The sequence below is a fragment of the Colius striatus genome, chromosome 4 (assembly GCF_028858725.1).
Source record: "Colius striatus isolate bColStr4 chromosome 4, bColStr4.1.hap1, whole genome shotgun sequence".
Classification (NCBI taxonomy): domain Eukaryota; kingdom Metazoa; phylum Chordata; class Aves; order Coliiformes; family Coliidae; genus Colius; species Colius striatus.
This window is the reverse complement of record NC_084762.1, coordinates 22,332,822-22,358,903: the sequence shown is the minus strand read 5'-3', so window position 1 is coordinate 22,358,903 and position 26,082 is coordinate 22,332,822. Positions and strand designations below refer to the sequence as shown.

The 26,082-nt window shown below is 39.9% G+C and overlaps 1 protein-coding gene across 1 annotated transcript in view; it reads right to left on the bottom strand.

Annotated features, from left to right (window-relative positions):
* Nucleotides 1–26,082, bottom strand: part of SEMA5A (semaphorin 5A) — a 320,602-nt gene that overhangs the window by 233,101 nt on the left and 61,419 nt on the right. The window contains exons 2-3 of the mRNA XM_061995060.1: nt 23,327–23,421; nt 4,870–5,068 (exon numbers count right to left, since the gene is read on the bottom strand). Coding sequence (XP_061851044.1) covers nt 4,870–4,993 — 124 coding nt within the window. The 5' untranslated portion in view covers nt 4,994–5,068; nt 23,327–23,421. The remainder of the gene's footprint in view (nt 1–4,869; nt 5,069–23,326; nt 23,422–26,082) is intronic.

Here is a 26,082-nt window from a genome sequence, read left to right as displayed (position 1 = left end):
TTTTTGCAGCTGTTCATTCATATGCTATATTAGAATCTCACTCGGTTTTATTTAATAGTTAATATTCCACCTACTATGTCACTCGAAGGAAGGCAAGTCAAGGAAGTATATTGCTATTTTGGCATACTAGAAACTACAAAAAAAGGCTTTAGCCAGTTATAAATAAAACAAAAGAGTTCATTTCTCTGTAAAGTTAGTACTGAGTTTACAAACTTCAAAAGTATCAACCACTCAATATCACTCAGCCTTGGCTGATGTTAAGCATTCCACACAGCATTTCGCTCTGGTGGATCCAATATTATTATAAGGTGACTTTTCAGAATAGAGTATTACCATAGCATTCAAATTAAAGATTTTCTAATTGTTAAGAATTGACTTCAGGACTGTGTGTTGGTCTAACAGCACAAGCAATGTCAGTAGATAGAGGGCATTTTTCTTTAGGCATTCATGAAGACAGTAAATGGCTCAGGAAGAATACAGGGAAGGCCAGAGAAGAGGGCTGCTTATTCTGTCAACAGAGTATCTCTTCTCACACACACATCTATTTTTACACTTTGATACTTGGAAGTGGTCCGTAACATATAGGTTCAAAGACAAAACTCTCTTTTCCTTTGGTCTCATATCTTCTGTTTTCCATTTACTAGGAGTCCTGCAACTATCAGTCAACTGCTGTGTGCCCACATTAGTTATGTTACATGTACTTTCTAAGATTTATTGATGATTCCCAACAGATTATTGTGGTGACTACAAGCTACAGCTTGTCAGAATATTTTTAAGTGAAGAAAAACTTTTTCAAGATATGACACTTCATAAAAGCTAAGGTATGTCATGTATATGTATTTATTAATATTTTTATCACAGAGGTCAAGAGGGAGTCTATAATTTAAAATCTTATTAAATCTTATATTAACAATCTGACAATAAATGCTTCTACATGTTTATCTGTATTTCCCATATATGTTTGCAGCAAAAACCAATTAGTTTTGCTCAGTAAACTTGAACTATGACACTCTGCCTACATCAGAAGATGCAACTGAAATAAGATGACAGAGGAGTTGTCTATCCCCAAAAGCGTTAGCACAGTAACTTAGAACTGGAAGAATATCACTAGAAATTAGGTAAGACACAGAACAATAACAGTCTAAAAGGTAGGATGACCATAATAAATTCAAGTCGCTCTCCTAAATATTGGCTGAGTCAGATTCATTAACCAACACATTTTTAATTAAGTTCTAGGCACATGGCTCCGGTAATGAATCTCAATTATTTGCTTTGATCATTGCATATACAAAAAATAAGTACATGAATTGATGCCTTAGTTTGTGCAATTAAGCAGTTAAGTGACAGAATATTAAGTGTTAATTTACAACTTTGTTTATATGTGATAAGATAAAAATCACTTTAACAAAATCATACGCACAACATCAATGCTAAGAAAACAAGATATTTCTTGAGAATAAATCATACTATTTAGTCCATAATATCTGAGAGATAAAGATCCCTCTTTCACAATTGACTGTCGCTTTGCACTTTCCATGTACAGAATTTAACCACTTTAGTTCATTCTCCAAGATACTGGAGAAAGGGACAGCTGGCACCATTCCTCTTATTAAACCATTAAATGCCAGAACAAAAGTACTTTCTTCAGAAAAGACATTATTTTCTCCAACTTTATAAAAAGAATGAAAACAAATATTTTTTCAGTTAAAAGTCCAATAAATCCTAATTCATTTGAAAAAAGAATTTCAATTGTACTTTCTTTGAGGAACAGAAGAAATGTCATATGAATCACATCTCAATCCCTACATCCTCACAACTACAAACTATTTGAAACTTGTTCTAAGTTGCGACATTAATGGAAAAATCTCAATTTAAATAAATTTTAAAAAGCAGATAAGTTATTAAATGTCTCGGGCTTTTACAGACAACATCCTCCAAGTGTTCTTCACTTTGTTTCAACTATTTCTCAGCCATCCATCCCAATATGTAAGATATTAACCACATGTATGAAGAGACTAGCTTGGCAAAGCAAGATCTCATGGTGGACCTCCAGTGCAAAAAGGCTGTGTGTATAAGGTGTAAGCACAGACAAGGCAACCAAGGGGGGACTTTAGAAACCCATATGGGCATGTAAGGACTGTATTAGGTTAAACAAAGTTCAATAGAAATTAAGACTTATATGGAATGTCAAGGGAAAAAAAAAAACAGCTTCTACTGCTGTAACAGTAATGAAAGGTCAAGCAGGGAAAATGTAAGCCTGTGCAGAATTGGGCAGGTGATTTATTGCCACTGGATACAGATGACATTGAACTCACAGAATCACAGAATCTTAGGGGTTGGAAGGGACCTCGAAAGATCATGTAGTCCAGCCTCTCTGCCACAGTAGGACCACCTAGAGTAGGTCACACAGGAACTCGTCCAGGTGGGTTTTGAATGTCCTCAGAGGAGACTCAACAACCCATCTAAGCAGCTCATTCCTGTGCTCTGACACTATCACAGTGAAGAAATTCTTCCTTGTATTTCTTTGGAACCTCTTATGTTCCAGCTTCTACCCATTGCCCCTTGACCTATCACTGGACAATCACTGAGAACAGCCTGACTCCATCCTTCTGACATCCATCCTTAACATATTTGTAAACACTAATGAGATCACCCCTCAGTCTCCTCTTCTCCAAGCTAAAGAGCCTCAGCCTTTCATCATAAGGGAGATGCTCCACTCCCTTAATCATCTTTGTGGCCCTGCATTGAACTCTCTCCAGCAGCTGCTTGTCTTCTTGAACTGAAGGGCCCAGAACTGGACACAGTATTCCAGATATGGTCTCACAAGGGCAGAGTAGACAGCGAGGAGAACCTCTCTCGACCTACTGCCTACACACCTTCTAATACAGCCCAGGATGTTATTGGCCTTCTTGACCATGAGGGCACATTGCTGGCTCATGCTCATCTTGCTGTCCACCAATACCCCCCAGGTCCCTCTCCTCTGTACTATTCTTTAATAGCTCATTCCCCAACCTATACTGGTACACAAAGTTATTCTTTCCCACATGCAAGACTCTACACTTGCCCTTGTTGAATTTCATTAGATTTTTCTCCACCCAACTCTCCAGCCTGTACAGATCTTATTGAATGGCAGCACAGCCTTCTCGTGTGTCAGCCACTCTCTCCAGTTTAGTATCATCAGCAAACTTGCTGACAGTGCCCTCTGTTCCCTCAGCAAGGTCATTAATGAATACATTCAACAGTGCTGGTCCCAGCACCAACCCCTGAGGGACTCCACTAGATACAGGCCTCCAACTAGACCCTGCCCCATTGAGCACAACTCTCTGCCTTTTTCCCTTCAACTAGTTAACAGTCCACCTCACTACCTGATCATCCAGCCCACACTTTCTCAGTTTTGCTGCCAGGATGCTGAGAGAGATGGTGTCAAATGCTTTACTGAAATCAAGATAAACCACACCCACTGCACTACCACTATCTATCCACCTGCTTACATCTTCATAAAAGGCTATCAGGTTGGTCAAACATGACTTCCCCTTGGTAAAGCCATGTTGACTGCTCCTAATGACCTTCTTGTCCTTTAAATGCCTGAAGACAGTGCCCAGGATAGGTCATTCCATCAACTTTCCAGGGATGGAGGTGAGGCTGACTGGTCTGTAGTTATTGGCTCCTCCTTCTTGCCCTTGAAGACTGCAGTGATATAGGCTCCAGTCCTCAGGCACCTCTCCTGTTCTCCATGACTTACTGAAGATGATGGTTTAGACTCAATACCTCCTTTGTTTCAATCTTCATCAACAAGGTCTCAACTGTATTTGTTTTTTAGTGAAGTAATTCAAGAACTACCACCAGTAGATATAGCCTGAGTCAGGATGACTCACAAGTTATCAATCTATATAAATTCATTGGATCAGACAAGCTGCATCCATGAACACTGAAATAATTGTCTACACTTCATCTCTGAGAAGTCATAAGAGATGAAAGAAAGTCTTCAGCAACTACAGTAAAACTAATATGGGAACTACAGACCAGTCAATCACTTAAGCTCTTTGGAAAGATATGGAGTTAGTCCTCTTGGAATGCACTTTTCTGGACATATGGAAAAGAAGAAAGGGACTGAGAATAGACATCATGGATTTGCCAAGGGTAAATAACAACTGACCATCTCAATAGCTTTCTCCAATAAAATTAGTTTTGCTGATGAGGGAAGAGCAGGGGATGTCATTTATCTCAAGAGTTTCAACATAGTCTGAACTTCAAGTTAGGGTGTTAGAGTGTCTCTTCAGATGGAAAAAAAGACTGTTGAGTGATGAAGCCCAGAAAGTAAATGTTTAATGGACCTTATTGCACCATGAGGCCGGTAACAAGTGGAATATTGCAAAGGTTGATCCTAAGACCTGTAATGATCAACAAATTAATCACCAACCAAGGAGAGGCAACAGAGTCCAGTCTATAAACTTTGCAGATAACAGCAAATTCAGAGAAACAATTGGTAATCTTGACGGCAGAGCTGTCATCGGAGGTACCTAGATGGGCTGGAAGAATGGGCCAAAAGTAACTGCATAAAATTAAGGGTACACATGCAAAGTCTTGCACCTGGAAAGCAGAAACCCCATGCAACAGTACAGGCTGGTTTTAATCATGGCAGAAAATTAGTTATGTACCTTTAAATGACACACTCAGGACCAAATTGTGAACAAACTTTGCAAGCATAGTTGCATTTAGTGTGCATGGGATACAGTCTGGGTTACTATAAAACAGCACAGAATGCACTTTTTCTTCCATACCATTATACAGAAGAAACAGAGGGTTCCAGGAAAAGATCACACAATCCTTAGCCTACTTCCAGAAAAGCTTTTGTGTTCTTACCCTTACCTTGGTATGCAATAATTGGGTGTTCAGCTCTGTGGCAGTGAGTATCCTCTATAGTTGTTGTCTCCAGTATTCCTAATATCCCAAGTCCTGCCAAAAGCAGTGAAAGGAGGCAGCTTCCCTTCATAGTGGTCACGCTGTCCTCCACAGCAGTCACTTCTTTTAACTGGCTACTCTTCTTGTACCCATGTAGGAAAAGCACCTGGAGAATTCAAAGCACAAGATAAAACCACAGAAAAAAATTAGGCACTTCTTGACGTTTAAAACTAAATAACATCACTTTGTCGTATTTGGCTCCTCAAAAGTACGTTCTCAGTTGCTCCTATAATTTCTTTATAAGCTTATCAACAGTTACACAATTTAGGAATACTGATTTATCACTCAGTAGGACTCAAAAACTGCTATTCATTTCCTCCCCAACCCCGCTTCTATTTCAAAGTCTCATTTTGCAATATGTGTGCAACGTGTTGAAAATAATGTTCTGCAATTTTTATTTTCTTTTAGACACAGGAGAGATAATTATATCTGTGTTCCACATTCACTTGGATACACTGTCCCTTGCTCTCCCTTCAAAAAGGAAAGAATACTTTGATTCCTTGCAATTATAAGGTAGGAAAGGATTTCCTCCTTCACAATACTGGCTGTTTTGAGAAAAAACAGCCCTACAGCACATATATTTTGCCTATCCGTAGAGTATGTATAGCATAGCACAGAAAGTGGTAGGTCAAGGTTCACCTCAATGCTTGGACAATATACTTTTGCTTTACAGAAGAAAGAGTCACTGGTTCTGATGCTGGCTTAATTCCTACCTGTTTGCCAAGGTGATGACAAGAACGATTCCATGATTGCAGAGTCTAATGAACAAGACTCCTTTCTACTAAAATCTAGACACCAATCAACGGTGTAATGGTTTCCATTCAGTACCAGGACAAAGTATACATTTCAACTCCTTGAATTTTTTGAAACATCCAATACCCAGAGATTTTATAAGTAACAGAATATTCAAGATGTCAATATCATTTTAGATCCAACACAATTTATTTAAGCTTTATCATAACAAACATTCCAAGAAGTAACAACCTAGTGCTGTGACCCAAAAAACTTTCACCACTAGCAGCTTTACTGAGTGTACAAGCTTTTTTGCTGATAGCAAACAGTTATAAGACATCAGTGCCTTCCACAGGGGTAAGATTGGAGATTTGACACAACTTCATAATCATATCAATGTTATTCTGCTAATTAATGGAGCAATTCAGGAAGGAATAACCAGCAATATTAATTTCTAATACATTTGATCTCACTGAACTGCAGTATGCTTTTTAATAAGGCGGAAACTTTCTATTTTAATAAAATACACATTCTAAACACATGAAATAAAGGATTGTTAATTAAAAGACACTCCACAGTAAGACCAGTGTGTTTCAAAAGCTACATTGAGAAAGCAGAATAAGTAGTGAACATTCCTCCCTAACATTACTGAAGCATCAGCTGTCTTAAGATGAACTGCTCTTCCCTTACCACTTAATTTTGTTGCCTTTAGAACCCTTCCAGCTGAGACCTGGACACATGTAATCATCATTAATTTAAACAAAAATAAATAGATCAAAGACATAATATATTTGAGTGGTACATAAATTTCACAGCCAATTTTAGCTTTTCTGATAAAATTTGTTTATGTTTCATAAAAAAAAGAAAAAGAGGAAGCATTTAGGCAGTTAAATTAATCTTTCTAAGAAGTATATGTTATGAACTCATGTGCCAGTATGAATCTATCTGTACAAATTGCTTGTGGTTCACAATAGGCAGTATCTACTCATAGTAATTCTGTGCACTCACATATATGAGGGCATAAAGCATCTGTTCCAATGTTTTGATAGTTCATTTTCTGCAAGGATGACATTTTGAGCATTATACATCATTTTTATCCAAATTCAATCAGTTTATGTGAGCAATATCATAGCTAATGGATTTTACTAACTTACAGATCATACAAGTACATTACTGTCATACAGCTAGTTCTAATCCAGGCTTCTATCACATTACGTAGGTCTATTTAGGAAGCAAAATGAAGGGCAAATACTACATCACAGTCCTTCAAAAACTGTTTTTCTTGCACATGGTACAGTAGCAGGTATTCCAAAACCTAGGAATATGGTAATTTCATGTTAAAGAAACACAGGCTGTATTTCTTTTCATTTGTAGCATCTCAGAAATATTCATAGATGTGTGAAAACAATAGACAGAAATTAAACTAGAATAAAATTAAACATCTGTACTGTAAACTCAGCCTCCTCCAACTCCCTGACTGTTTACAACGCTCCAGGGTCTTTATGTAAACTGGTTCCTATATCCCAGTCAAGTTTCAAAAAAACAGCTCTATCCGGAAACAACAAAGAGATAATCTTATTTTTATAGAAAGAAAGAAAAGGACTTGTACTTTTTATCCACATGGCTGTGTGAAGTTTGTGGCTGGACCTGATGATCTTAAAGGCCTTTTCCAACTGTAACAATCCCATGATTCTATGAAAATTGTACATATTTAGGATTGTCATGGTTTCCATTACAAAAAGGATATTGATTTTCATGGGACTAATTCTGGTATTAATAAAGACTAAGATGTAAATGTTGACAGGTCTGATGTCTTTTACCCTGAAAGTATCATGAAGATTTCTCTCTGTGTGCAGAACTCAGTAACAGTTGATAACAATATCCTTCCTCAGCCTCTAAATCCAAACAGCATCCTCTGGAAAGATGGGCTGTCTGCCTTAGTTGTTTACACATATAGTCAATGCCGTGGGAGAATTTGGCAGACAAAGAATTTTTTCCTAGTTGAACTGCGCTTTTGCTGCATGTAGCTCTTACTGTAAAAATGAAGGGTGAAAACACTCCTTTCTCTCAACTGGAATATCCAAAGACAAGGTTAGACTTTAAAGGAGAGACAAAGAAGGTTTTGAACACACTTCTGATAATATATGTTTAGAAAAAGAGTAATGGTTTCTCTCTAAGTTGACTGTTACCTGTTTAAATGTATTGTGCTATTGTATTAAGTGTATTAATTATTTTAGATGCATAAATTTAAATGTATGACATACATTATGGGGAACTGAAAATAGCTTACTTGCAGTTACTCAGAAAGTCTTCAGAGACCTTGATCAGATAAGACGATATTAAATCAAGGTAGAAGACAGAAATCTCATCACAATTTCTTGTATAAGAAAAGGACAAGTTTAAGTCAGCTGAGCAACTTGGAGAAACAGGATTTCACTATCCACTTCATTACACTATGGTATGCATAGAAAGGAGTCTGGAGATTGCACCTGATACACTGCTAGAGAAAAAGAAAAAAAAAAAACCAAAACAAAGTAACAAATCCCAAAACAAATGAAAAAACCAAACAACAAACACCTCAAAACAAACAAAAAAACAGGCAAAAAAAGGGCCAGGACACACAAATAAAAAACCCATGAACTCCCCAAGAACTACACACTCCCATCCCTCTCCAAAAACCACCCTCACAAAACATACACCTTCAGCATGTACCCACAGCATGAACAGACATCTTAGAAAAGCCTTCAAAACCAAGTCTTTCTCCACAGAATTTTCAGGGATTAGATTGCTCCCTCATTCACATCCTTAAGTAAGGACCACTGCACAAGTCCCATCTCTGCCTGAGATACCAGATATAAGAGCAAGCCTGTGGAGGCACCACCTGAACTTGGTACTCAGGCAGCTCTAAAAAACTGCAACTGAGTAACAAGTCTCAAAACAAGCAAAGGAGTTTCTCCTGAAACAGGTCCTTCTTCTTACTAAAAGTTAAACCTTTGTGTCAAGAAATGATGGTTCACCTAGAGCGTAAGACACAAAAGCCAAGAGAATCCTAGACATTAAAAGTTTAAGCTAGTTTCTTTCATCTCTGTATAATTTCCATAAGCAAATTTCTCTCTACAATGAAACGTAATGGTCAAGTCAATACTCTTCAGAACATATCAACAGTGGTGACACTGACTATCTTTTGCTATACTATACTATATTGCTATACCTTTGGGAACCAGCACATTTATCTATATTATTTATAGAGGTTTTCTAGCAAAGATCTTTAACTAGACTTCTGAAGAATTGCATTTTATAAGTCTGTAAAACAATGTGAAGATGGAAAAAGAAAATAAAGCAGAATTCTAAAATGTAATCTATTTCAATATATTATTTTATTTCTATATGTATAGAAATAGATGTATATATTTAAATTTATATACAGAGAGAAATATATATATAAAAATGTATATATATAGGTATATACTTTTATATATATACCCCTCATACACTTTTTTTCAATCTAGCTTGCTAAGGACAACTATAAAGATAAATGAAGCTTATTAAGTGAAGGTATTATTTTTTATAAATGTAGTATTTAGTTTCTCCATCAACATTACTTGATAAGGAAAAAAAAAAGCAATTTTCTATTTTAGCTGAGTCAATAAGAGAAAAAGAGAACAGCTAAAGAGAAAAAATGTTAACAGCTAAGCATGCAAGGCCTGTAACTGTACTGCTAAGTCCAAGCAGATCCATTTAGAGATTATTCTCTCCAGGTGCTGAAGTCATGTGAAATAATTCAAATGAGATAATAAGGATGTCAATATTTCTAGATCACTTAAAATACACAATGTTGGAAGTACACTTGACCTCTGAATTATAAGATAAATTTTTTGTTGTTGTTTGATCAAAAAAAAAACCTAACTGTAGCTGTCTAGCAGTAAAGATGCTTTCAAATAATTATCTTTGATGATTCTATATGTGTCAGTTTAACTTCACTTTCAGTGAGTAATGAACCGAACTTTGCATATTTATCAACAAGAGCATACAAACAGCAGAGCTTGCCATGGTTAAAAGATGCCAGTTTCAGGACTGGTTCTGGGTACCTGCATCCATAAGTAAGTCCAAGGTTCCTTTACATGCACATTAGTCTCTACCCTCGCTGATGCTGCTCATGTAATTTGCTGTTGGAGACTCATTCCATGTCCCCTAGATGTTTTACTCTACTTCTTGGTTTGCAAAACAGTAAAAATTGATAATTTATTTCCTCTTGAGCAAAAAATGTCCATGCTGTTGTGTATTGCTAATAAGCATGTGGACAAATTGAGGGAAAGGGTATCAGCACTCACAGAGTCATAATACTGGAATACATTAATGTGATGGGTTTCTGTGGAGCTGCTTTTTGCTTCGTAACAGAGGAGGCTGTGCTGCCCACATAATCAGTTCCCAAAACTTCCCCCAGCTTTGAGTTGTACTCACCTCCAACCCAGCCAGGCTAATCCAGACAGAAACTTGTTGTGCCTAGGAGGAGGTGGAAGCATGGGACAAGGATAGAGGCAAGCATGTGGACCTCAAAGTCAGCGAGTGAGGAAGGGAGAAGGAACAATGGACCCAAGACCCCCCCTGCAGCCTGTGGTGAGAGCAGCTGTCCCCATGCAACCCACGGAGGGCAATGGCAGGAATGAAAGTCCCTGAAGCTCCAGGAGAACTCCGTGCCACAGGGGACGAGTGTTGCAGACCTCGTGCCACAGGAAGCGGAGAGGAGCTGCAGCCCTCAGGATGAACGCATGTCAGAGAGGCCCGTGCAGGGGTGCCCAGTGTGTAAGGGTCCTGTGTAGGAGCAGGGAGGGCTGGCAAGGAGTCCATCTGCCATGAGGAGAGACAAACAGTGCGAGCCATTGGGAAAGGACTGACTGAAATCCCCATTCCCTGATCCCCTGAACCCTTGAGTGGAGGAGGAGGTAAAAACACCAGGACCTGGTGCCTGAGCCCAGGAAGAGGAGAGAGGTGGAGACAGGGGGATCTTAAAGGGCTGGTCGTACCCTTCATCATCGTCCTACTCTGTTTTGCTTTCACTTGGATATGTTTTCTGTTTGTTAAGTTTTTTGTTGGTGACAGATTAATTTTTTCTTCCCCAAGCCGAATAGTCTTGTCTGTTTCCTGAAGGACCATACGTGGTAAGTGAGCCCCTCCCTGCCCTTATGGAGTTCCAAAGGCTCTTGCTTACATTTCTCTTCCCTGTCCTGCTGAGAGAGGGAGGAGTGACTGAGTGGCTGTTGTGGTCCTTTGTTTCCAGCTGGGCCAAAACCAGGACAATGACCTTTCCTATGATGTAAGCTCAGTGCTTTTTTCTGTAATGGGCTGACCTTGTTAAACATCAGGATCATACTGGAGGCTCCAGAGCTCCTTCAGTGAAATGATCCAGCCATACACTATTGTGCCTCATCACTGGACCCAGCAATGCAGACTGTTTGATATGTGGCAGAATAGCATATTCTAATTTGTGTTCTAATAAAGTGAGAGTCAGTTTCAATTAACAAACTGATTACTGAGTTCCCTCATTTTTTTTTAATATTGCCATTCAGTTTCACAGTGAATTTTAAGATCTGCAAGAGGTAGTCACCCATCAGCTGTCATTGACTAACACATTCAAAAATCAATCTTTAAATTTATAGTGACATTCTGCCAAAAGCCTGCTAATATTTATAGTTGATGGTGACAACTTATTACAGATGAATCCATCAAAGTTAGCTCTCCTGCACTGCTGAAAGAGCTGCAATAGTTGCGATTCTCTGATGGCATAACTGGCTAGCTAGATGAGGGGAGAGCAGTGCATGTCACCTACCTTGACTTCAGCAAGGCTTTTGACACTATCTCTCATAACATCCTCATCAGAAAGCTCAGGCAGTGTGGCTTGGATGAGTGGATGGTGAAGTGGATTGAGAACTGGCTGAATGACAGAACCCAGAGGGTGGTGATCAATGGCACAGAATCAAGTTGGAGGCCTGTGGCCAGTGGAGTTCCACAGGGATGCGTTCTGGGGCCAGTCTTGTTCAACATCTTCATCAATGACCTGGATCAGGGGACAGAGCAAGTCTGTCCCCTCATCCTGTCTTCTATAACTGTCCTCCTATGGTTTCTCTTCCATCAATGTACAAATTTATAGTTTACAAATATAAAAAAGTATGTCTAGATGGCTACAGTGATAATCTGTGATGTGATGATCTTCTCTTAATTATTCAATCTGGATAGCTCCTATCTCTGTGTTGTCATTTCTCCATTTGTATTGAATATATCAGCTAAACTTGCATTATTTCATATTACCTCCTTTTTATCTGTTTTTTTTAATCTTGCAGTCATTCAAAACTACCCTTTATATACCCTCAAGGTTTAACATAAGTTTTTCATTCAACTCTAACCTTTATCTCCCCTCAGCTGATAAAACTTCCCTCTTCCCAGCTAATTTTTTTTTGCCTGCACTGGTTGGACTACCTTTATTCTTGCCTCTACACTGCTTGTGGTGCTCTTTTGTTTGGTGGGCTGGTGCTTGCTGAAGGAAACTGTGGTCTCCTGCTGGTATGCCCCACTAATGAGGCAGACATTCCCATGACATGATAAATGATACCCGAAGCATTTTTACAAACTTGTTGGTTCACTTTGGCCACTGTTCTTCAAGCAGTGTTTCCTTTGCGGAAATCATAGAGTCACAGAATGTTAGGAGTTGGAAGGGACCTCTATAGATCATCTAGTCTAATCCCACTGCTAAAGCAGATTCACCTTGATCAGGCCACACAGGAATATGTCCAGGCGCGTTTTGAAAACCTTTGGAGAAGGAGACTCCATACCCTCCATGGGCAGCCTGTACCAGGCCTCCCTCACCTGAACAGCAAATAAGTTTTTCTTTATGTTTAAATGGCACTTTTTTATATTCTAGCTTCTTCCCATTACCCCTTATCTAGTCACTTGAGACACCAGAAAAAAGTGTCAGCCATCCTCTTGACATACACCTTTTATAACAAGATCCTCCGTCAGTCCCCTCTTCTCTAGACTGAACAGCCCCAGTTCCCACAGCCTTTCCTCGTATGAAAGATGCTTCAGTTCCATGAACAACTTGGTGGCCCTGTGGTGGGCTCTAAAAGTTCCCTGTCTTTCCTGAGCTGGGGAGCCCAGAACTGGACTTCAGATGAAGCCTCACCAGGGCAGAGTAGAGGGGGAGTAGAAAGTCCGTCGACCTGCTGGCCACTCTTCTTGATGCATCCCTGAAAGCCATTGATCTTCTTGGCTATGAGGTTAGTTTATTGTCAACCAGGACTCCCAGGTCTCTCTCTGCAGAGCTGCTCTCCAGCAGGTCAGTCCCCAGTCTGTACAGGTGCATGGGGTTGTTCCTCCCCAGGTGCAGGACTCTGCGCTTGCCCTTGTTGAACCTCATGAGGTTCCTCTCTGCCCAACTCTCAAGCCAACTAAGATCCTGCTGAATGGCAGCACAGTCTTCTGGGGAATCAGTCAGTCCTCCCAGTTTGGTGTCATCAGGGAACTTGCTGAGGGTACTTGCTCTGTCCCCTCATCCAGGTCATTGATGAAGATGTTGAATAAAACTGGACTCAGAACTGATTCCTGTGGAACTCCACTGGCGACAGGCCTCCAAGTCGGTTCTGTGCCATTGATCAGCACCCTCTGGGTTCTGTCATTCAGCCAGCTCTCAATCCACTTCACCATCCACTCATCCAAGCCATGCTGCCTGAGCTTTCTGATGAGGATGTTAAGGGAGACAGTGTCAAAAGCCTTGCTGAAGTCAAAGTAGATGCCATCCACTGCTCTCCCCTCATCTAGCCAGTCAGTTATGTCCTCATAGAAGGTAATCAGGTTGGTCAAATAAGATTTCCCCTTAGTGAATCCACGTTGACTCCCCCTGCTTATTAACAACATTTATCATCTTTCCAAGGATGGAGGTGAGGCTGACCAGCCTGTAGTTTTCTGGGTCCTCCCTTCTTGCCTTTTTTGAAGATTGGACTGACATTGGCCTTTCTCCAGTCCTCGGGCACCTCGCCTATCCTCCATGAATGTTCAGAAATGATGGAGAGCAGCTTAGCAATCATATCAGCCAGCTCCTTCAGCACTCCCAGATGCATCCCATCCAGTCCCATTGACTTAGGAGCATTAAGCTTGTCCAACAAATCTTAAACTTCTTCCTCATCCACCAAGGGGATATCCTTGCTGGACTGGGCTTCCCGAGAGCCAGCTTTGGCCATAAAGATGGAAACAAAGAAGGCAATTTGATAGTTCAGCTTTCTCTGCATCCTGTGTCACAAGGGTACCCTCTGTGTTCAGCAGTGCACCCACATTCCCCCTAATATTCCCTTTGTTGCTGATGTACATGAAAAACCCTTCTTGTTCTCCTTAACTTTCCTGACCAGGTTTAGTTCTAAAAGGGCTTTAGCCTTCCTGGTTGCACCTCTGCATGCTCTGGCAATGTTCCTATACTCTTCTCAAGAAATTAGGCCCTTTTCCTACCTCTCTTAGATGGCTGCTTTCTCCCTGAGTTGTTCCAGCAGGTCTTTGTTCATCCATGGAGGCCTCATGTCTCTTTTCCTGCTTTTCTACATGTGGGGACACGCTGATTCTGGGCTTGAAGGAAGTGGCACTTGAAGATCAACCACCTCTCTTGGGCACTTCTACCATCTAGGATCCTAGCCCATGAGACTCCTCCAAGCAGGTCTTTGAAGAGGCCAAAGTCAGCTCGCCTGAAATCCAGGGTTGCAATCTTGCTTGTTGTCCTGATTCTTCCACACAGGATCTTGAACTCCACCCTCTCATGGTCACTTCAGCCAAGGTTGCCTCCAACCTTCACATCCCTAACCAGACCCTCCTTATTTGTCAGCACAAGGTCCAGCAGCCCACCCCTCCTTTGGTTCCTTGACCACCTGTGACAGGAAGTTGTCATCAACATGTTGTAGGAATCTCCTGGACTGTGTGCACTTGGCTATGTGTTTTTTCCATCAAATATCAGGGTAGTTGAAGTCCCTCATAAGGACCAGGGAATGTGACTGTGAGGCAGCTTTCAGCCATTTGCAGAAGGCCTCATCCACTTCCTCCTCCTGATCAGGTGTCCCATAGCAAACTCCCACAACAACATTATCTACATTACCCTGCCCCTTAATTTTCACCCACCTGCCCCTCATCCACACCCAGGCAGAGCTCAATGCACTTTAATTGCTCTCTCATGTAGAAAGCAATTCCACCTCCTCTCCTCATTGGCCTGTCTTTCCTAAATAATACATAGCGTGCCATGGCTGTGCTCCAGCCATGAGAGATGTCCCACCATGTTTCAGTAACTCCAATTTATATACAAAGGTTACACACATGTGGGGAACAACCCTGCACATGCTTGAATTCCTATCAATAGAAACTGTCTTTTTTTTTTTTTCTCTAGAGCCTAAGATATGGCCTGACAGAGAAGAGAAAAAAAAAAGGTCAAATAAAATCCTTCTAAAGAGAATAAATCGTAGTTTTATTTTCTTCCTCCAACATAACTGTTAAAAACTGAAGTTCTATTTTTAAGTCTGCTTAAAAGGAGTAAAACTTGACACAACAAAAATTGTACTATCTAGTGCAATGCATCCAAGGAAGCTGTCAAACAATAAATAAGGAGATGTCAAATAACCTAAGGTTAAATGAGAAATGGCTCCTGACATATTTGCTTCAATACACAGAAGCTTCTTCACAGAGCACACACTGTGCTGCTCTGTGTATGTGTCTCAAATACTGTGTTTTTTTCCATGTCTGAAGTATTCCCTTAAAAAAGTTATTTTAATTTCTTTACACTTTCGTGTTTTATCTCATTGTTAATGATGATGTTCTTTATAAAGATTTCCATTTAAGAACTTTCGGGTTAAAATCTATTCCATGAGGTTATTTCACAAACTAACGACATTGTGAAAATCCAATTTGTTTGGTGACAACTTTCCCAGTGGCTTCTCAGTGGCTGATAGTTTCCATCAGTCAATGAAAAAATTACATGAAGTGTCACTGATGTCTCCATCATATCCAAAATCACTTTAGACTTCTGTAGCTTTGTAGCTGTCAGCTTTCATTTATCACTTTGGAATCTTACAAACACAGAGTATATATGCGGAAACTGCATACATTGAAACATATCTTATGCTCCTCCTTTTGAGGAATCTAAGATTCAGAGATCAAATATGTCAAAGTCACCTTGAACTCATAAATAGAAACATGTAAGATGATTACATCTTCCCTTAGAACTTGTTTTCCAAAGATAAAGGCACTGTTTCAGCTTTCTTAGGCTGTTTTGCTTCTACGCAAATTTTCTAGTACCCCCCACTGGCAATTAAAGGGAAACTTCCTGATAAAGCCTTCATTTTGTGCCACACAGTACACTCACTGGTGTCATACTAATAACCTGTGGATAACCTCCCTCCCCACTGTGCCAGCTCTCCAGCAGACCATCTGGCAAGGCTGGATGGCCTTTGATTAGAACATTCTTACCTAGTGTTGTCTGAGACCACCAAAAGCTATACCCAAAAGCTGTATAGTATGATCTACACACACTTTTGCGCTCCTTTCCATACATTTTTATATCCTCACATATTGCATTCCTCAAAATAATGAATGCAGACATCAAGAAGGACAGGGAGCTGCTGGAGAGAGTTCAGCACAGGGCCACCAAGACGATGAAGGCGGTGGAGCTTCTCCCTTACAATGAAAGGCTGAGGGAGCAGGGACTCTTTAGCTTGCAGAAAGGGAGACTGATGGGTGATCTCATTAATATTTACAAATACATAAAGGGTGAGTGTCAGGAAGATGGAACCAGGCTCTTCTCAGTGATGTCCAATACTGAGGACACAGGGAAAAACGTCTTCACTGTGAGGGTGACAGAGCACTGGAACTGGCTGCCCAGATGGTTTGTGGAGTCTTCTTCTTTGGAGATATTCAAAACCCACCTGCATGAGTTCCTGTGTGACCTACTCTAGGTGGTCCTGCTCTGGCAGGGGGATTGGACTAGATGATGTTTCGAGGTCCCTTACAAACTTTAAGATTCTGTGATTCCTTTCCTAGGATAAACAAATAATCACGTCACGGTTCAAGCCAGCTGGCAACGAAGCAGCCTGCATCCTCTTGCTCACCCACCTTTATACCTCCCCTACCTTCCATAGCATGGCAGAGGCCCGAGCAAGGTGTCAGGAGAAAAGATACCCAAGGGCCTTGTGGATCAAGAAAAGGGGGCAGGGAGTGCTCACTACCAATTACAGTTTTGGGCAAAACTGACTTGATTTAGAGAAGAAAATAAGTAGAGTTTAATCTACTACCAACTAGAAACAGAAGAGACAGAAAGTTAAAAAAAAACAAAACCAAAAAGGAAGATGAGAAAAATACAATCAGTACTTTAGCATCTCCTTTTCTCACCTCTTCCTTCTCTCCAGGCTCAGCTCCCTGCTCCCGATATCTGTACCTCCTCCCCCTCAGCAGTGCAGGGGGCAGGGAATGGGGAATGTGGTCAGTCCCTCACAGATGATCTCTGCCACATCTTTCTTCTCAGAGGAGGATAACTCCTCACACTGTTCCCCTATTCCAATGCAGGGTCCCTCCCACGGGATGCAGTCCTTAATGAACTTCTCTGGCATGAGTCCTTCCAAAGGGCTACAGCTCCTCAGAAACTCCTCCAACATGGAATTCCTCCGCAGCCAGCAGCATTCTGGGCACCTTCTGCTGCAACACCACCCTCTCACAATGTTATGGCCTCCTCTGGGCACAGGCACCACTCCTAGTATGGGCTCCTTCATAAGCTGCTGGTAGATAGCTCTACTATCACCCTCCATGGGTTGCAGAGAGACAGTTACCTTCTCACCACAAGATGCAGGGGAGTCTCTGCTCCAGTACATCTCCTCTTCCCGCACTGACCTTGGGGTCCACATGGTCACCTCTCACTCATCCAACTACTTCCATCACCCAGAAAAGAAAGAATCCTCTTCTTCCATCTTCTTCTTAAAAAGTGATCGTGGAGCTGCCTCACTGGCTCAGGCCCAAAGGTCAGTTTGACTTAGATCCAGGGAAAGTTTTGAGCAACTTCTTACAGGAACCATCATTATAGTCCCTTTCTCATTACTCTCCATTGGCTTCACACAAACTCATAACACCACAACATCAACATGCTGATGCATCACAGATGAATGTCATAAAAGTGGTTGGGAAGATCACACGCTCACTTAGACAATAGCCCATAGCAACAAGCAAAGGCATTCCCCCAGGTAGACCAGTGTAGCCTCCACTTACCTTTGTTGGCCTACCCTTCCTTCATCTTCTCCCATATCAAGTCTACGTCTCTGTTCCAACATCACACCCTGAGTAAAGACCCTAGATTGCTTGGGAGCTAGATTTTCATGGCAGCTGGTTGTATCATAGCTTAATGCAGTATCAGCTGACAGACAGCATGCCTCAACCAACAGATCCATGTTCTCAGTCACGACTGGCACTATCTTCTCAAGACCTCTCCCATCTCAAAGCAACAGCAACCATCAGCTGCATTTTTAAGACTTTCATACCTGCTATACATAGGCAGGGTAAAGCCTGAAAGAAATTGTACTCATTAGATCACACTGCATCTCCTGCCACACACAGATCTTGCCCTTTTTACCCATCCTCCACTGGAGCCCAGCTTCCTTCTCCCCTTCCTTCAATACTCTGCAGAGCCTTCTAAGGCCTGAGCTATGTGCTGGCTAACCCAGGCTATGAACATCTACTGGTATAAGGTATCCCAAAACGTCACTTATTCCTCATCAGCAAGGGGGATGGCATATTTGTAAGTTCAACCCTTAGCTCACCTTGAGCTGCAGACCTGCCAACCAATGCATTCATGGCAAGCCAGACCACCAACTCATTTACCCATTTTCTTACAGATACAGAAATCTGTCTTTCTGCTTGGGATGCACTGATATCTGATGAGAAGGATAGGTTACAGATAAAGAAGAAAGGTCTCTCCATGACTATGAGTAGCCCTGTACTTCCCATCACTTCAGAAACAGTTATTCTAAAAGAAGCAAAGAGGCTAGTTTTAATTTTAAAAGAAAACAGATTCTAAAGTTCTCCATCATGGGACTCTTAAAAAGCTTCACACTTACACCAAGACTTGAACAGGTTTCTTGTCTGCTTTTCACCACAGAGCCTTGGCTTTTTTAAAGACATAAATTTGTATTTATCATGGAATAAATATATAATGTACAAGGATATTGAAAGTAAAAATTGAAACCTGATGCTTTCACTGTGTGGAGTCTTTGCCAACCTTCAGTGCTCTGTAAATAATAAATAACTGAACCAGAGGTCACCTCATTAGGTTAATCATCAGTCATACTGCCATAATACAGTGTGTGCTCCAGTTAGGTTGTGTTATCTAGTCTGTGGATAAACAGAAATTTCAATTTCCAGGGCTCTCAATCCTGCATGTTTTCCAGCACAGGATTCCACCATATTTTATAAAGATGTGACCTGAAGCTCAATGTAAAATTATTCTAACTGCTTGCAGTGGTGTTGCAGAAAGGGCTTCCAGAGCAAACAGATTATACACACTGCATAAATATACACACTTGAAGTACAAAAATCTGTCATGTGGGGAAAAAATAAAATACACTGAACCTGTATCAACATAGACAACTTAAAGAGACTCAAAACAGTACCATTTTCTATGAATTTTTATTGTGACACTTTTGATGATAAAGACAAAAGAAAGCAACCCATGAGACTTCAGGCAATTGAGAGATATCTGGAATACTTAAATGCAGTACCTCTTCTGCAGAAGTGTGACCTGGAGGAGGGCACTTGTACCAGTGGGAGGAAGTTGCTCATTCTCAACCAGATTTTCAAGGAAAAGGAAAAAAAAGGAAAAAAAAAAAGTAAAACCAAAAGAGACTAAAATTATAAATCAAAGACCAATTAGTTTCACACCAGGTGTTAAAATCCTGCTTCTAGATGCCATTAATCTCAGAGATTTAACATCAGGCTTTAATGGGAAGAGATTCACTCTCTGAAGCTAGAAACAAAGGATCTTTCAATTACACACAATGACCTCCTCCATTCCTCTCTGATCCTCCTTCAATTCAGGTCCAGAGTCAAGTACAGCACAATTCATCACTTTGGGACAAAAGTGTTTGCAGCTCAGTGGTCCTAGTTATGGCACAAACCTTATGAAGGAAAATGAAGCTCCTTCATTCCATTCTGAAATTACTATTGCTTCTTTGAAGCAAGGCAGGTTCCTTTTAACAAACAACCACTACTACTACTATTACTAGTAGCCTTTCATTGTTATGCTTCCTTTGTTAAAATTCCCCAAGCCTGGCACAAAGGAAAACCTCCTACCATAGAACACATCATGCTAAAGGAAGACATCAGAGAGTTATAAGGGCCACAAGGACAGACCCTTCTTCACAGATGGATGAGCTCAAAGAATTAGGTGGGTAGCCAAATGGCTGACCTAAGCAATACTTTTAATTAGTAACATCCTACCTTATATTCCTCGGTTTTTTTTCCCTTGTAACTGCTCTTATACTGCAATTCCCCTCCACATCCTTGTATTCCCACTTCCAGCAAGAAAAATACTCTTTCCTCAGGACTCTGTACATCACTAATTGAAATAGTCATGTCATTTTTGTCTTTGCAAGTTTTGACAATGTCACTTAAAAAGCCTTTTACTCCCAATTTCAGCTATGTTAGTCTTGGTTTTGCTACTATTTTAACAAAATTAATTATTACCAAGAGCAATTACCCTCTCCAATCTAATAAAAATATTGTTCACCCCTCCTGTGTTTTTTTATTTCAAGTCCTCTTGGAAAACTTCCTAGAGGAAGTGCAGACACTGGTATAGGAAATTTAAACGCTTGTTACTACTTTCACGAATTCGTCCATCTCAGGTCCATAAACCACTGATTGAAAGCCAGACATTCTCTTCCATTCCCAGTATTTGCTACTATCTAAACTCCTAAAATCCTGTTAACTCTTAATAACATTCTTCAGTAGTTTCTCAACCTTGCTTACCTTTTCCCATTCAATTTCTTCACTTTGATTTACTTATTTTCCATTAATCTTCTCCCATGACCCTCTCATCTGTTTTAGCCATTTCAACTACTATCATTATGCAGCCCTGTCACTTATAGCCTTGCCTCCTTAATAACCATAATGTTAACTCCAAAATTTTACCTCTCAAGCTAATTCACAAACACAAAAATATCTCCAAATTCAGCACTCTTTTCTCATTGTCTTTGTATTCCCTCAAGGCTTTGTTAGTTCATCTTGTTTATCTCTCTACCCCCAAGGCCTACCATCTCTACAGAAATGGGTGTCACTAGGATTTAGGTAGTGGGAAAGGTGTTTTGGTAATTCCTTGTTCTCTAACAGGCACTTCTGGCTGTACAAGGAACAGAGTAGGAAAAAAAAAAAAAAGAGATCTTTTGGCTACAAATTGAACTCTCAGTGAAACACCTTGAACATATTAAGATGGATTTAACTTGTAATTTGTCAAGTGCCAAAATATGATAAAAATAATTTATCTTACAATGAGGAAAAAGTCTCTGAGCTCAGTGAGAGACCTCAAGTTACATAACAGCTTAATACTTTAAAAATAGTCTTATCTACAGAGTTCTCTTCTGGGGCTGCATCCTGCAACCTTACTATTTATAAAAGTATGTGTAAGAACTGCCACAGTGGGCCAAGCTATATGTTTAGCCTAAATGGATTAACCAAATTGACTCAGATTAAATATCCAGCCTGACCCACTACCCTGTTTCCAGGAGCATCTAAGGGCAGATGTCTAAGGAACATGAAAACCAGAGCAGTTATGCAGAAACAGTCTCTTCTACTCTCCCTAAAGCACTTACTGCACAGCTTCCCACAACTTGCAGCTCAATAACTTCCTTATCTAGAGGTAGTACCTTTATCACCTTTTTCTTATCTGTCTTTTTTCCTTCCTCCTTTTCCAATTTTTTTCAGCAGCTCTTTATACCATGCAGCTTGCACAACAAGGAATTTCAGAACCGACTTACATACCACACAAACTAAAAATCCTATGAAACTGCTTCCTGCCTATTTCACCCAACATCTCCTAATACAAAAATAAGGTGTCACTGAGTATTCATCTCCTACTCACACACCTCATAGTTCTTATGATTTTATAGACATCAGCATTAGCATCTGGCCACTATCTCTCTTTCAGTCTGGAGTCTCTCATCAAGCTAGTCCTTGAATGGAAGCTGCTCCATGGATGCCTTCTGCACCCTGGTGCCCTTCATCATTCCTGTTGCCATTCTCTGAGCCTTTTGCAGTTCTACTCTGCTTGTTCTGGGGTAAGAAGACCAGAACACTACATCATATTTAAGACACAAAGAATAGAACTGGAGAGTGACTTAATGCTATTTTGATCTCTCTCCTTTCAGAGCATCTCCTTATATAAATGTGCTTTTTGACTGCTACTAAAGTATAGAGCTGATTTTTTTTTTCCTTAAATTACTGCTTCTACTCCCAAAATGGCACTCTTCAAGTAAAGGCTAGTATTAACCCGATTCTAATTCTCCAACAGGCTTTCTTTCACAGAAATAAATTCTTTCTTAGTATCTCCATCATATTTATCCAACGTCTTTTCTATATTAGATACTAATCTAATTTTTTAATTAATCTACTCAGTTTAAACAAAGAGGTCTATTGGTTTCTAGGCTTCCTGAATCCACACCAATGATTTCTAAAATATGGCATCAGATTAGACATCTTCCAAGTTCTCAACTGCTGAGACACTTCAAAGCAAGAGGCTGAGCTGCTTCACTCTTCTGTTCCTTAAAAACTTGGGTAAGCTACATCTGGACCTGTTAAATTTGGAACATATTTGTACCACATTCTCCCCTACAAATGCTTCCAGATTAGAAAGGCAATCTCACAAACCTCTCATAAGAGGAGTTCCAAAACAGGAACCATCCCACGCTTTTCAGTGGTGAGCACATATACACAATAATTATTTAGTTTTCCGCTCCAGCTTTATCACGGATCACTCATTTAATAGTGTCATTATATGCCAGCCCCACAGATTCTTCAGCACCTTCCTGCTACCGGTATGGGTGCAAAATGCATTTCTTAATCTTATTTTTAGACTGATAAGGATATTTTTTGTCCTACTTTCTTCTGTGAACGCAGCCACAAGTTTTTTCAAGACATCCTCTTGTTTTCAGTAGTCTCCTCCACCTTATCATTTAGCTAAGAAAAGGCTTCCTTTTCCGGTCTTTTTTTAGACTGATGGTAAGCAACTGAGTGGAGCTTCCAAAACAGCAATCTGAAATAAGTGTCTCTGCCATCTACAAATATGTTACTCTTATAGTTGCCCTTTCAATTTTTCTTCAAACGAACATTCCCATTTTAACATAGTTTCTTTTTTTAAAGCTAAGCATAGTCTAAGAGAAAAGAGAAGAACAAAGAAATGTAGGTTGTTTTTCTTGCATTCCTCCCATTTCCATTTCTCACATTTCCTTAGCATACAGAGGAAAAGCAGAATATGTATAATGGTTTACAAAGCCATCTCACAAATATTTTTCCAAACAGCATCTTACAATCTCTACATGGCATCACTATATTGCCACTGAATAAAATACAGTCTCTTACCTACCTTTTAGTCACCATGCCTCTGTATCATCAACTGCCTCTGTTCAGCGTTTCTGCAGAACCTAGCACAGTGGGGTCCCAGATCTACCTTGTAAGCTCCTAGGATATATGGAAATATAAAAGAAAAATAATAGATTTTGAGGAAACAGCTTACCAGCAACTATAAAATGCCTGTCTTTCAAGACAATAAATTCGAAATGTAAGGCACTGACCTACACAGTGTGAATAAGAACCAAACAGAAAGAATCATAGAATCAAAGATCAGTAGGGTTGGAAGAGACCCTTAGAGATCATCTAGTCCAACCCCTCTGCAGAAGCAGGGTCACCTAGATCAGGTTGCATAGGAACATGTGTCCAGGTGGGTCTTGAAGACCTCCAAGGAAGGAGACTCCACAACCCCTCAGGGCAGCCTGTGCCAGGGCTCCGTCACCCTCACAGTGAAATAGTTTTTTCTTATATTTAAGTGGCACTTTTTGTGTTCCAGCTTCATCCCATTACCCCTTGTCCTGTTGCTAGCTACAATAGAAAAAAAGGATGCCCAGAACTGGACACAGGACTCCAGATGAAGCCTCACCAGGGCAGAGTAGAGGAGGGGAAGAACCTCCCTTGACCTGCTGGCCACACTCTCCTTGATGCATCCATCAGGAAAAAAAAAAAAAAACCCAAAAAAACCCCAAAAACTATTCTTTAAAAGAACTAGCAGCTTAGGATGAGTACTTGTCACAGAATTACAAAGAATCATGGAACATCTGAATTTGAGAAAATTTCTCACTGTAAAAACCTCCTTTTGTGCACTAAGCGTCACCAAAATTAAACATGTCTAAAACTTGGACTGAAACCTGGCCTCAAGTGAAATCTACAACAAAATTCAGGTGGACAAAACTTTAGTATTACTGCATATTTCCATAAAACAGAAAGGTTGAGAGAAAAAATACGGTTATTGTGTAATGCCTCAAAACAATACAAATGGCATTTTCAAGAAAAAAAGATGCATCATTAACACTTCAAGACAGTAATCTATTTTGTAGGAACAACAAGGAGAATATAAACATTCAAGAATTTATCTTGCTTTTTTCTTTATTGAAACAAAGTAGGTATTGCTAATCAATCAAGTGCTATTTTTATTTGAAACAGCAAGGCAGGAATCACATAGCAGTTTCCTGCTCTCAACACTTAAACAAAAAGGTACTTCACTTCAGAAGTAAAAAATAGTAATAGTCCATCCAATTTAAGCATTCATTTCTTTGATTTGGAATGGCTATTGCACTGAACAAATACACTAGCAATCAACAGTTCACCTTTGAACCTAATTAGAGACATGAAGCAAAATCGAGTCATTGTTCCACTCTGTTTACTCACTTTTATAAAGTGACTGTACTAGATGAATGTGAGCGCTTGCAATCTTTTTCCAGTGTTTTTCTGACCTATGAAAGGCTCAGAAAATCTTCTGAATGCATAAGCAGTATTGCATAGCAAGGAAACATCATGTAAGCAAGAACTACTGTCCAGGTTAGACAAAGAAGATTCACATTTATATTCACCATGTCAAAATTTCTCATGAATCCCCTGCTTCCTACTACCAAGTACTTCAGATTTTTATCATTTATGTATTTTCTTCCAAATTAGAAATTTATATTGTATGTGCGCATACACACATCTTTCCACAAAATTTGACAATGTCCTGCTGAACTCTGCTGCAGAAGTTGCCAAAAGCAGATACTGATAGCATTCTCCATGACAATGGGATCAACAGGAGCTAAAGGATGGAAAGTCACTTTGAATTTCATGGTCCAAGGTGATAGGTGAAGGTTACATTGTTGAGAAGACATTGCATGACCTTTTCTTTGCCTCTCACTTTTCAGAAAGGCAAGGAAGAATTTAAATCTTGGAAGAGGACCAAGTTCTGCTTTTTATATTACAATGTACCAGACAATACTTGAACACCTCAAGTGCAACTACCCACCACCTGTGCATGTTTATGACAAAGTACTCCAAGACATTCAGTCTGTCAAGTAATTAATTATAACTGTCACCATGCAGTAAGTTCTACAGACAACTACAAGCAAGCCATCTTTAAGATACAATGTGCTGGTGATTTATGTATGCACTCACTACATCAGAATGAGCAGCTGAATTATTATGCTTTGAAATGTTACAAAGAAGGCTGCATACCTTTTTTCTAAACAAACCTGACAGTACTAGAGCTTCCTATATGCACTTCATCACTGTCTCCTCATCACTCATTTGTATTTCTACATAAACATATCAGATTTTATTTTAGCAAAGTATAAGATTTACCAAGCTTATTTTTATTCTAGTCTTAAGAATTACCTAGATAAAATTGGAAAGCAGAGCCTGAATACACCTTAATGATTTAGGGAAAACATACTGACAAAAAAAAAACACCTCACAAAGCCTGGATTTCTACAGATTCAAGTCTTGCTTCCCATATATCTCATGATATGGCAATCTTGCCGCTCCAATCAGGCAGCACTCTCATTGGGCAAACCTCAGCTTATGCTGAGGGTAGGATAACACCGAAAATTATCCTATTAATTTAGTCAAGTTTAACTTAGACTAACTCAGTCTACACAGTCCATACCAAACAAATATAAATTGTGAAAATTAAACCACAATACTCAAAAGACTGACTGACACACAAAAGTGAAATTCAACCATGGTACATTCTGTTTGCCCAGAAGTACATTTATTTAAAAGAACATGGGGAAAAAAAAAATCCTTCTGTAAATGGATAAAAAT